The sequence below is a fragment of the Scyliorhinus canicula genome, chromosome 17 (genome assembly GCF_902713615.1).
Source record: "Scyliorhinus canicula chromosome 17, sScyCan1.1, whole genome shotgun sequence".
In the NCBI taxonomy this organism is placed as follows: domain Eukaryota; kingdom Metazoa; phylum Chordata; class Chondrichthyes; order Carcharhiniformes; family Scyliorhinidae; genus Scyliorhinus; species Scyliorhinus canicula.
In genome coordinates, this window is record NC_052162.1 from 110534848 (window position 1) to 110547221 (window position 12374).

The 12374-nt window shown below is 45.8% G+C and overlaps 1 protein-coding gene across 8 annotated transcripts in view; it reads right to left on the bottom strand.

Moving 5' to 3' along the window:
* Positions 1–12374, bottom strand: part of LOC119952188 (zinc finger protein 239-like) — an 82013-nt gene that overhangs the window by 52550 nt on the left and 17089 nt on the right. For 2 of the 8 annotated variants that reach the window (XM_038775800.1, XM_038775802.1), the window contains exon 2: positions 2423–6544. The exons of 2 other annotated variants lie outside the window; for them this stretch is intronic. In XM_038775800.1, coding sequence (XP_038631728.1) covers positions 5262–6191 — 930 coding nt within the window. In that variant the 5' untranslated portion in view covers positions 6192–6544 and the 3' untranslated portion in view covers positions 2423–5261. Of the gene's footprint in view, positions 1–2422; positions 6545–7445; positions 7503–8334; positions 8609–8631; positions 8839–12374 lie in introns of those variants that run through there. 4 more of the 8 variants (XM_038775797.1, XM_038775803.1, XM_038775799.1 and 1 more) reach the window with 4 other exon arrangements.

The following is a 12374-nucleotide window of genomic DNA, read 5'->3' on the forward strand; positions in this document are numbered from 1 at the left end:
ACATGCACCAAGCCCCCACATACACACACACCATTCCTCCACATATTGACAAATAAATATGCCAAACTCCCAACCACACACACACACACAACCACAAATCAAGTTCCACATACATACAAGACACGCACACAAACATGTCATTCCCCCTACATTTACACACACACACACAAACAAGCTCCTATATATACGCACAGATACATATGCACAAATACACCAAACCCCCATCCATACACACAGGCATACACAGTGAGACCCACACACCGACACAAATAAATATACCAAATCCCCATTCACACACATACAAACAGACAAACACATACATACACCATTCCCCCACATCTACACACAGACATAAATAAATGCCAAACCCCCATCCACACAGACACGCACACACAAACGCACCATTCCCGCCTAATATACACGCAATAACACAAACAAATATACAAACCCCATGCACACACATACACATGACTAATCATTCCAGGATTGGTGTTGTTTGTATATTCCATATGAAAATGGAACTTTCCAATTCCAGCATAATTACCCCACTCTCTCGGTCTCTCTCCCCCTCTCACTCTCTGTTTCTCACCTTCCAGATCATGGAGGCGGAGAGAGACAGGCAGAGAGATAGAGAGAAAGGCAGAGAGGCAGGCGGACGGAGAGACACGCAGACCGAGCGAGAGAGAGCTTGAGATAAATCCCATTTTCAGTCATCCAGCGTTCTTCTGGGTATGAAGTGGTTGTTTGGCCTCCCCGCCATTGGTTAAATTCTGTCCTTCAAACATTTCCCATTGAAGAGCGAGTTCAAATTCCAGTATTCATTGACAGGTTTTCTCTCTCTCCCTCAGTGAGATGTCCATACACTCTCAAATATCTATCAGTCCTGATCCTTTGAGGAAACAACTGCACACTGACTGGAAACTGTCTGCCCCCCTCTGCTGTGAGACATCTGTACATTACCTGGTGTTATTCGGTCTCCATCCCTGTCGGAGAATTTTGCATTGATTTGGTTTTTCTCTTTTCCACAAGATAATCTGAGTCTCAGGCACAGAACAATCGTTCAGTGACCAAGGCATAAGGAGAGCCCAGCTAAAGTGATAGACCTCAGCAGCTGACTCTGCCCAACACATAGAATCAGGTGGCATTTATAGAGTGTAGTTACATAGGTAAGGATATTGTTTACATTGGACCATGTCTGTTCTAAATTGTTACATTAAACAAGTTACGTATGTGCACCCAGGCAGAAGCATTATCTGCCCTATATTTTTCTATAGATCCGTCCTTAACCTCCCTACTTGGTGCCAGACCCTCTTAATGTGTCTGGTCCTAAGATCAAGTTAGAAAAACATGTTTGTGAATCTTTGTGCCGACTGTTGTAGATTGTGTCTTAGAACAACTATTTAAGGTCACTGAAATCTGAACATGTTACTTGTCACTTGTGCTAACTGCTGTAGGTGCTGCCATGTCAGCTTTTAGCTGACATCTTTATGAAAATTGCTTTAGTACACTGTACTACAAGAGGGCAACACAGTGACGCAGGTCACTGCCTGTGAGGAGTTCACACATTCTTCCCGTGTCTGCGTGGGTCTCACGCGCACAACCCAAAAGATGTGCAAGTTAGGTGGATTGGCCACGCTAAATTGCCCCTTAATTGGAAAAAAAAAGAATTGTGTAATCTAATTTTTTTAAGTGTACTGTACTACACTATGCAGATTCAAAATCCCTTAGAATAAGTGTTAATTAATAATAATCGCTTGTCACAAATAGGCTTCAATGAACTTACTGTGAAAAGCCCCTAGTCGTCACATTCTGGCGCTGTTTGGGGAGGCTGGTACGGGAATTGAACCCGCACTGCTGCCTTGTTCTGCATTACAAGCCAGCTGTTTAGCCCACTGTGCTAAACCAGCCCCTCCTAATATCCTAATAGATTGTTGTTAATCATTTGTCTTCCCAGAACATGCACCTTCTCAGTTTGCCCTCCATCCCACACTCTCTCTCAGAGACATTTCTGTGCACTCTCGTGTCCCACTCCCTCTCACCGGCAACATACTTGAACATTGATTGGAGTCTTTCAGTCGTCTCTCCAATTTTCAGATTTTGCCCCAGCAACAGTGAAGGAATGGTAATATGGTTCCAAGCCAGGATGAGTCTGTGGCCTGAATAGGGAACTTGCAGGTGGTGGTGTTCCCATGCGTCTGCTGTCCTTGTCCTTCCAGAGGTCATGGGTTTGGAAGAGTTTTGGCGAATTTCTAATGATGGGGACAGAAGAGGAATCGTTTTCCATTCTGTCCACTTACGGTGTTTGTTCAGATGTTCTCCTGTGAATATTGAGCTAGAGTTTTGGGCCATGGAGTGTAGATTTGACTCTGAATATTGAATCTTTTGGATACAGACAGCAGGTAATCAAGCTCACAACAACAGATTGTCTGTTACTGACTTTATTGACAGCGCTGCAATAATGGGGTATAGTTACCCGATACGGAGAACAGAGGTAATACAGTGAATTCAGAGCTCTCTTCTCCTTAGCTCTGATCAAATGGTGGATACAGTGGCAGTATTTGTATTCAACTTGTTCACTATATTAGTGATCTGACATTATTCACACCATAATCACAAGGCTTTCTGTACATTGTTCTGAGTGTGAGCACAAGGCTGTGTCACTATCACACCCAGATACCATTTTCTTGTTCCATATCTCCATCCAAAAAGCAGCTCTTTACACATCCCCATTTCTATACAGTTGCAGCAGACAGGAACAAGAATGCGAGGCTCATTAATACACAGCCCATTTCACAAAAGCAAAGGTTCCACTGGGAGAAAGGTTCAGATATTCTCCATTGTAGACAAAATGCAGAGACAGGAGAGATTTACATTTGCATAGCGCCTTTCACAAACACGGGATTCCCCAAAGTGTTTTAAGCCAGAGAAGCACTGTTGAGGCCCGTCACTGTCATAGTGCAGGAAATCTAACAGTCAATTTGCACGCAGGCAGATCCCACAAGCAGCCATGCGATAATTACCAAATTACCCCTTTTGTGATTGAAGGGTAAATATTAACAGGACACAGGGAATAACTCCCTGGCTGTCATCGAAATAGTGCCACGGGTTAGTTAACATCCGCCAAAGCAGACAAAAAATATCTAGTTCTCTATTTCTTTGTTCGGTAATTTTGCCCATCCCCAATTGCCCTTGAACTGAGTGGCTTGCTGGGGCCATTTCGAAGGGCAGTTAAGAGTCAGCCACGTTGCTGTGGGTCCGGTGTCCCATGTAGGCCAGACCGAGGTAAGGACAGCAGATTTACTTTCCCTATAGGGACATTAGTGAACCAGATGGGAGTTTTTACGACAACCAATGATCACTTTTAGTTTTTAATTCCAGATTTATTAACTAAACTTAACTTAACTAAATTTAACCCATGACCCCACGGTATTAACCTGTGCAGGATTACTAGTCCAGTGACATCACCATCACCTCTGCCCCTCCAATCCCCTCCCTCCCCGACGGAGTGATAGCAGGTCTGGAGGTGCAGCTCACCGTACTGCACAGGAGTAGTGGCCTTGATTGTTGTGTTCCGGTCTCCCAGGTGAAATTTAAACTGGAACCTTGATACCCTGAGGCGAGAGTGCTACCCGCTGAGCCATGGCTGAAACCAGTGTGTCGCAGGACACAGCAGCTTAAACCTGTGCCATCAGCTACAGTGTTTCGTTGAATACAGTTATTTAACAGAGATCAATTTGAACCAGATTTACAGGCTTGATGCTCTGTTAGCACATTGAAGGGAAGGGACACGTGCAAAATCCAAGAGCTGAGAGTGATAAGCAGACTGAGTTTTGTTCTTCTTCCCTGGTTGACAAAGCTGGGAGAGGCTCTCTGGGCTGTATGGGGAAGCTGGGACTTGTCTACCAGAGTAATGGTAGGTGTGGGAACAGAAATAACCTAGTGTGAGAAGGGAGAAAAGGCCCAGAAAAGGATCATACATCAATCAGTCTCATAATGGAGAAATTAAGAATGTGTTTACCCTGAAACTGATTCCTTTCTGGGATATGCTGACGTGTCCCTAACAATGAACCGAGTCGAAAGTTCTGCCTCACCTAAGAGTTTAGGAATATAGCAACAGGAGGAGGCCATTCAATCCATAAAGAGTGCTCCAGAGTTCAGTTGGATCCTGTTTATCACTGACCTCACCACCACTTTCCCGCCCCATCTCCAGTGTCATTAGTCTCCAGAAATCTGTAGATTTCTATCCTGAACACCCTCACCCTCTAAGTGAAGGAATTCCTCCTCATCTCAATCTTAAATGGCCTACCTCTTTATCCTGGGAATGTGTCCCTGGTTCTGCAGGAGGGTGTGGTGGAAACATCCTATCTATATCCACCCTGCCGCACGTTTTGAGTCAAAGAGGTCTAGAGCACAGAAAAGACCTTCGGTCCTTTGTGTCTGCACCAGTCAAAAACAACCACCTATTTATTCTAATCCCATTTTCCAGCACTTGGCCCACAGGCTTGTATGCCTTGACATCGCAAATGCACATCTAAACACTTTTTGAGTATCATGAGGGTCTCTGCCTCCATCACCCTTTCAGGCAGCGAATTCCAAACTCCTACCACCTCTGGTGAAAACGTTTTCTCTCACATCCCCTCTAAACCTCCTGCCCCTTACATTAAATCTATCCCCCCCCTGGTCATTAATCCTTCCACCAAGGATTCTTGTCTACCCTATGTGGCAAGATGTCCTCCCTTGGATAAGGAGATGAAAACTACATAGAATATTCCAGATGTGGTTTCACCGAGGCTCTAGGCAATTGCAGTGAGACATCCTTATTCCGCTACTCAAATACTGTTACAGTAAAGGCAATTTGTCTTCCTAATTGACTGCTGAACCTGCATGGCACCCTTTAGTGGCTCATGAACAAGGACACCCAGGTCACTTTGGACTCCAACACGTCCCAACCATTCACCATTTAAGAAACATTCCGACTTTCTATTTTTCCAAGCAAAGTTGAGAATAATACAAATGATAATAATAATGATAATGCCATGGTGGCTGTCACCATGCCGCTATCCTCCTCCCTGTTACTCTGCATTGTCTGCAGATCGGACTCCAGCTGAGGGTCCTCGAGCTACAGGCACTCATCATGAATAACATTATCCGGGAATCACAATCTTCCCCACAACTGCCCCCAGCTCTGCCTTGAGCTCTAAACTCAGGCCCCGTTAGATTCATCAGGAAGAAACAAAGGGCATGACTCACAACCCCTGCCGTCACGCATGCACGTGCTGATGTCTCAGCAAGTGGGACGATCGCGTGAATCCCTTCCCGCATATAGAGCAGGTGAACGGCCTCTCACTGGTGTGCACCCGTTGATGCCTCAGCAGGTTTGACGATCGATTAAATCCTTTCCCACACACGGTGCAGGTGAAGGGCCTCTCTCCGCTGTGTGTGCGCTGGTGGGTCAGCAGGTTGGAAGACAGGGTGAATCCCTTCCCACACACCGAACAGATGAACGGTCTCTCCCCGGTGTGAATGCGCCGGTGTATCAGCAGGTCCTTTGGGCTTTTGAAGCTCTTCTCACAGTCGGAACATTTAAAAGCTCTCTTATCAAAGTGAACCAGTTGGTGTGTCAGAAGGTGAGATGAATTAGAGAATCCCTTCCCACACACGGAGCAGCAATAAGGCCTCTCCCCGGTGTGAACTCGCTGGTGTGTCCGGAGATTAGATGACTGGATGAATGCCTTTCCACAGGCGGAGCAGGTGAACAATCTCTCTCCAGTGTGAACTCGCTGGTGTGTCCGAAGGTTGGACGCATGGGTGAATCCCTTCCCGCACACCAAGCAGACGTACGGCCTCTCCCCGGTGTGAATTCGTTTGTGCTGAATGAGGTGAGACGACTGTCTGAATCGCTTGTCACATTGAAAGCAACAGAACGGCCTTTCATCAGTGTGAACAAGCTGGTGTTTGATTAGATCGGCAGAGATTTTAAAGCAATCACCACAGTAAGTGCATTTAAAGGGCCTCTCGTCGCTGTGAACCCGCTGGTGCAACTGGAGGCTGGACGACAAAGTGAATCCTTTCCCACACAGGGGGCAGGTGAATGGCCTCTCCCCAGTGTGACTGCGCCGGTGAGTTTCCAGCTGGGAGGGATAACTGAATCCCTTCCCACAGTCCCCGCATTTGCATGGTTTATCCATCATGCAGGAGTCCTTGCGTCGCTACAGGTTCCACAAACAAAAAAGTAGAAGCCTTGTTCCCAAACACTGGTTTGGTCTTTCTCCGCTGAGAATGGTGCAATGCTGTGCAACTGGTAAAGTTGTTTCCACAGTCAGTGCACTGGAATACTCTCACTCAAGTGTGAGTGTATGTCTTTCGGTACCTCTCCAGTCACATTGATGTTTGAAATTAATTCCACAGACAGAATATGAATTCTTCCTTCCAGAATCAATGGCTGATGATATTCTGGCCCCAATGAATCGAGTGACTCAGGAAAATCTTGAGACCTGATGTTGGCTCTGAATTTTCCACCTGCAAGTCCTCTCCTCCGAAAATCCTGTAAAAGGAATGCCCAAATATCATCACTCAATATCATAGAATCCTTACAGTGCAGAGGACGGCATTCGGCCCATCGAACCGTACCAACCTTACAACGGAGCACCTTACCTAGACAACCTCCCCATCCCCGTAAGTCCTCCCAATCTTTTGGACACTATGGGGCAATTTTTGCATTTTTTTATTGGTTCAAGGGATGTGGGCGTTGCTGGCTCAGCCAGCATTTGTTACCCTGTCCTGAGGCAATTTAAGAGTCAATAACATTGCTGTGAATCTAGTGTCACATGTGGGCCAGACCGAGTAATGACAACAGATTTCCTAAAGGACATTAGTGAACCAGATGGGTTTTTATGACAATTGACAATGGTTTCATGGTCACCTTTTAGACTTTTAATTCCAGATTTTTTTTTATTGAATTCAAATCTCATGACGGGATTCAAACCCGGGTCCCTAGACCATGACTCTGGGTCTCTGGATTACTAGTCCAGCGATAATACCACTATTCCATTGCCTCCAACGTGCACATCTTTGGACTGTGGGTGGAAAACGGAGCAGGCAGACCCGAGAGAATGTGTAAACTCCAAACAGGTAGTCACCCAAGATCGGAATTGAACCCGGGCCCTGTGACACAGCCGTGCTCACCATTGTTCCACCATGCGCCCGATACAAGATAGAAATTCAGAACAGTATTTTCTACCCTCTCTTATTCCCAACCAAAGCTCGAAATTTTCTGCCCCATTCAACCCTCTGACTCCTCCCCGAGCTGAAATCCTTCAGAGTCATGAATACCGCCCAGTCCATCACACGAACCTGCCTCCCATCCATTGATTCCATCTACACCTCCCACTGCCGGGGGAAAGCAGGCAGCATAATCAAGGATCCCTCCCACCCGGCTTACTCACTTTTCCAACTTCTTCCATCGGGCAGGAGATTCAGAAGTCTGAGAACACGGACGAACAGACTCAAAAACAGCTTCTTCCCCACTGTCACCAGACTCCTAAATGACCCTCTTATGGACTGACCTCATTAACACTACACCCATGTCTGCTTCATCCGATGCCAATGCTTATGTAGTACATTGTATATATTGTGTTGCCCTATTATGTATTCTCATGTATTTTCTTGAATTCTGTTTAATTCCCTTTTCTTCCCATGTACTGAATGATCTGTTGAGCTGCTTGCAGAAAAATACTTTTCACTGTACCTCGGTACACGTGACAATAAACAAATCCAATCCAATCCAATCCAATCCAAAATCCAAATCTACTGCACCACCTCCACAATTACTGCCCTCTACTCCCATCAACCCGACCAGGTTTCACCTGTCCCTCCACTCTTCCTGCAGTCCGCTCCTGTGCACAGACACAAGAGTAAAATTAACGAGGCAATTTTTTTTTTGAAAGCCGAAAGTTCTGCCTAACCTAAGGGGGTACGAACATAGGAATAGGAGGGGACTTAGCCCATCGAGCCTGCTCCACCGTTCAATTAGACCCTGGCTTATCTGCAAATCATCCCCACCATTTCCACATCCTCAAATGTCATTAGTCTCCAGAAATCTGTCACTTTCTATCCTGAACCTACTCAACGGTTGAGCTTCCACAGCCCTCTGGAGTAGAGATTTCACCAAGGTTCACCACCCTCCAAATGAAGAAATTCTTCCTCATCTCAAATGGCCTGCCCCTGTACCATGGGACTGTGTCCCCTCGCTCTAAACTGACCAACAGGAGAAACATCCTGTCTACGTCCACATTGTCACGCCCTGTAGGAATGATGTAGGTTCCAATGAATTACCTCTCATTCCTCGAAACTCGGGGGACTATAGGCCCAGTTTACCAAATCTCGAGAAATCCTCTGCCCCACCTGATTGAAATCCAAAACCTATAGCCGATCTCCATTTATTTTCTTCCCCCAGGGTTCTCACATCCTTCCTTTGTGCCTGCGTTCAGCTCCTGTGCCGGAGACTCGAGTAATGTCAATGAGATCATTTTTTTCACTCCTGGTCACAGGGACCTTGAAGCCCCGCCCACTCCTCCTGTGCACTCTCCAAGATGGCCGGGCCTTTGACCTCGATCCCCCCCTTTCCCTTACCAAGATGGCGGTCGCCCACTCGGTCAGGGCGGCTGCTCCCTCCGCGCCTGAAAGAGCGGTGGAAAGGCTGAGCCGACGGGCTCTCATTCGAGGCTCGAAGCCGACACTGGGCGTTGAGTAACCCTCGCTGCCGTCACGGACTTCCTCCTGCCCGTCCCGCCCCACCCCCCGCTCGCAACCACCGACAGCCTCCTCCAGCTCAGCCTGTCAGGACCGCAGGACAGCAGGGCCTTGCGCTTGCGCAAAGGGACTCCCGGAGTGGCGCCGGCGCTCTGAGGCTCCAGGGGTCACTGATAGGCACCTTCCAGCGCGCGCGGTGCTCTGGGCAAAGCGGCCGCCATTGACTGACCCCCATTGATCCACGAAGCACTATATTTTCTGTCAGCCGAACATCAGTCAAAACAACAGATAGAATCGATCAGTCGTAGGGCAGCATGGTAGCACACTGGTTATCATTGCTGCCTCATAGCTTTAAGGACCCGGGTACAATTCCAATCTTAGGTGACTGCTTGTGTGGAGTTTGGCATTCTACCTGGATTCTACGTGGGTTTCCTCCGGGTAGTCAGGTTTCTGCCCAGGGTCCAAAGATAATAATAATAATCACTTAGTAGGCTTCAATGAAGTTACTGTGAAAAGCCCCTAGTCGCCACATTCTGGCACCTGTTTGGGTAGGCCGGTACGGAAATTTAACCCGCGCTGCTGGCCTTGTTCTGCATTACAAACCAGCTGTTTAGCCCACTGGGCTGATTTAGCTCACTGGGCTAAAGCGTTGGCTTTTCAAGCAGGCCAGCAGCACGGTTCGATTCCCGTATCAGCCTCCCAGGACAGGCACCGGAATGTGGCGACTAGGGGCTTTTCACAGTAACTTCATTGAAGCCTACTCGTGACAATAAGCGATTTTCATTTTCATTTTATTTCATTTCACTGTGCTAAACCAGATGTGCAGATTAGGTAGGGTTTTGGGAATGAGGAGATGGGGTGCGCCGAGGCAGGGTACTCTTTCAGAGGGTCTCTGTAGACTTGATGGGCCAAATGGCCTCTTTCTGTACTCTCGGGATTCTATGAGATACAAACGGATTTAAATACGTCTTTTTAAAAATTAATTCATTGAACGTAGGCGTCGCTGGCTAGGCCAGTGTTTATTGCCCATCCCTAATTGACCTACAACTAAGTGTCTTGCTGTGCCATTTCAATGCTGTAGATCTGGACTCAGACGGAGGCCAGACCAGTAAGGATAGCCGATTTATTTCCCTAAAGGGCATTGGTGAAAGAGATGAGTTTTTAATGATAATGGTTTCATGGCCATCATTAGGCTTTTAATTCCAGATTTTCACTAAATTCACATTTTACCATCTGCCTTGATGGGATACTAACCCAGGTGAAATGAAAAATGAAAATGAAAATCGCTTATTGTCACGAGTAGGCTGCAATGAAGTTACTGTGAAAAGCCCCTAGTCGCCACATTCTGGCGCCTGTCCGGGGAGGCTGGTACTTGTAGCTGTAGATTGTACCTTGACCAATGAATTTTACTTGCGGCAGCATGGTGACTGCGGGTTCAGCTCATGATTTAGCCCCATCCTGTTCCCTGGCCATCTGTTGTTTTTCAAGACCCTCACTTCCGCTGTCTTTTGCTCTCCCTTACTCCCATTTCTCTTATCTCAGTTGGTTCCCTTGTCTGACTGGGCGCAGGATGCTGGAGCTGCTGATACAAACTGCTTATTAAGCTGGCTGTATTATTGCTGACCACGTTATTTCTATCTGATTCTGTCTGTTTTAGGAATATGGTCAAGTTAGCTAGCTTAAATCCCATCATACATTGCAGCCACTACTATTAGCAAGAGTTTAAATGTTTGTTACTACTATGTTCTAAGAATACATGTTTAATAGTTAATAATGATAACTGGATATTCTTGCTATGATTAGTTTCAATCCTCAATAAAGTAACTTATGTGGAACTATTCTAGTGTTATCCTAGCTATCCAATTTTAAGGGGTCTCATCTCAGAACTCCCCCCACTCTTTCACAAATAACCTTTGATTCCCTTGCCGAAAAATAATCTACCTGCCTCCGCCTTAATGATATTCAATGACACCTCACTTGTACCACCTTCTGAGACAGAGTTCCAAAGTCACACAACCCTCTGATGAAAATCTTTCCTCACTTCTATCCCCAAAGGGCAAATCCTCATTTTAAAACAGTGTCCCCCTAGTCCTGGACTCACCCACAAGAAGAAATGTCAATTCCACATCCACCCTGTTGATCTTATGTACTTTGATCAAATCACCCCTCACTCCCAAACGCCAGTAGAAACAAGTCCGGTCCACCTAAACCTTTCCTCAAAGCACAACCCGCTCATTCCAGATATCAATCTGGTAAACATCCTCTGAACCACCGCCAACAAATTTACATCCTTCCTTAAATAAGGAGACCAAAGCTACACATTGTATTCAAGATGCGGTCTTACCAATGCCCTATGTAACTGAAGTATCACATCCTTACCTTACATTCAATTCCTCTCATAATAAAGGATAGCATTCCATTAGCATGTACCGGCAAACTAACTTTCTGTGACTCATGCACTAGAACACCCAGATCCGTCTACATCTCAGAATTCTGCAGTCAGTCAGGGAAGCTAAGGTTACAAGAAGTATAATGGTTAATGGGAACCAAAGCAGCAGGTCAGCCTGTGAGGAAAAGATAGAGGTTAATAGGATGAACAGACAGTCTAATGACGACAGAGGGGAAAGGAAATGTAAAAATTCAAAATAGAAGGTGACTGTTGGAGTGAAAGCTGGGGATGAGGCTGAGTGTTATCAAAGATTAATAAAGGAGGTCAGAATGTGTGAAAGGCATAGTGCACAAGAGAACCCTGCAAGGGAAAGATGAGTCAGGAGGACATATTTTAAAAACCTTGTGCCTAAATGCACGCAGTATTCAGAATAAGTTCAATGAGCTGTTAACACAAATAGTGACAAATGGGTATGGTTTGGTGGGGATTACTGAAACATGGTTGCAGGGGGACCAGGATTGGGAGTTAAATGTCCAAGAGTAGGCAGTATTTTCAAAGGATAGACAGGATAGAACAGGAGGTGGAGTTGCTTTATTGGTTAAAGGTGACATCAAAGCTGAATTAAGAAATGATATTGGCACTGAGGGCCAAACTGTTGAATCGATCTGGATGGAAACAAGGAAGTCAAGGAAGATAAAGACTATAGCATACCACACTACGAAAGCTAGTAGTAAACTGGAGGACTGGGAGAACTTTATGATTCAGTAAAAGGCTACTAAAAATAAAATTGAAAGAGCAAAGATGAATTACTAAAGGAAATTAGCAGAAAACATAAACACTGATACCAAAAGTTTCCATAAGTATATAAAGAAGAGAACAGCTAAAATAAATGTTGGCCCTTTAGAGGACAATACTGTTGAGGTAATAATGGGGAACACAGAGACCGCGGAGATTTTGAACTAATATTTTGCCTCTGTCTTCACGGTAAAGGATAATAAAACATTTCCAAAAACTAGTTAATGCAGAGGATGTATTGGTCATGGTATTTCAGATCCCTGGATTCTGGAAAGGCCCCAGTGGATTGGAAACACGCTAATGTGACACACCTATTCAAAAAGGGAGAGAGGCAAAAAGTAGGAAACTATAGACTGGTTAGTGGGGAACTTGCTGGAGTCGATCATTAAGGAGGAGATGACTGAACATTTGGAAAGACAAAGCTCAATCCACCATTGTC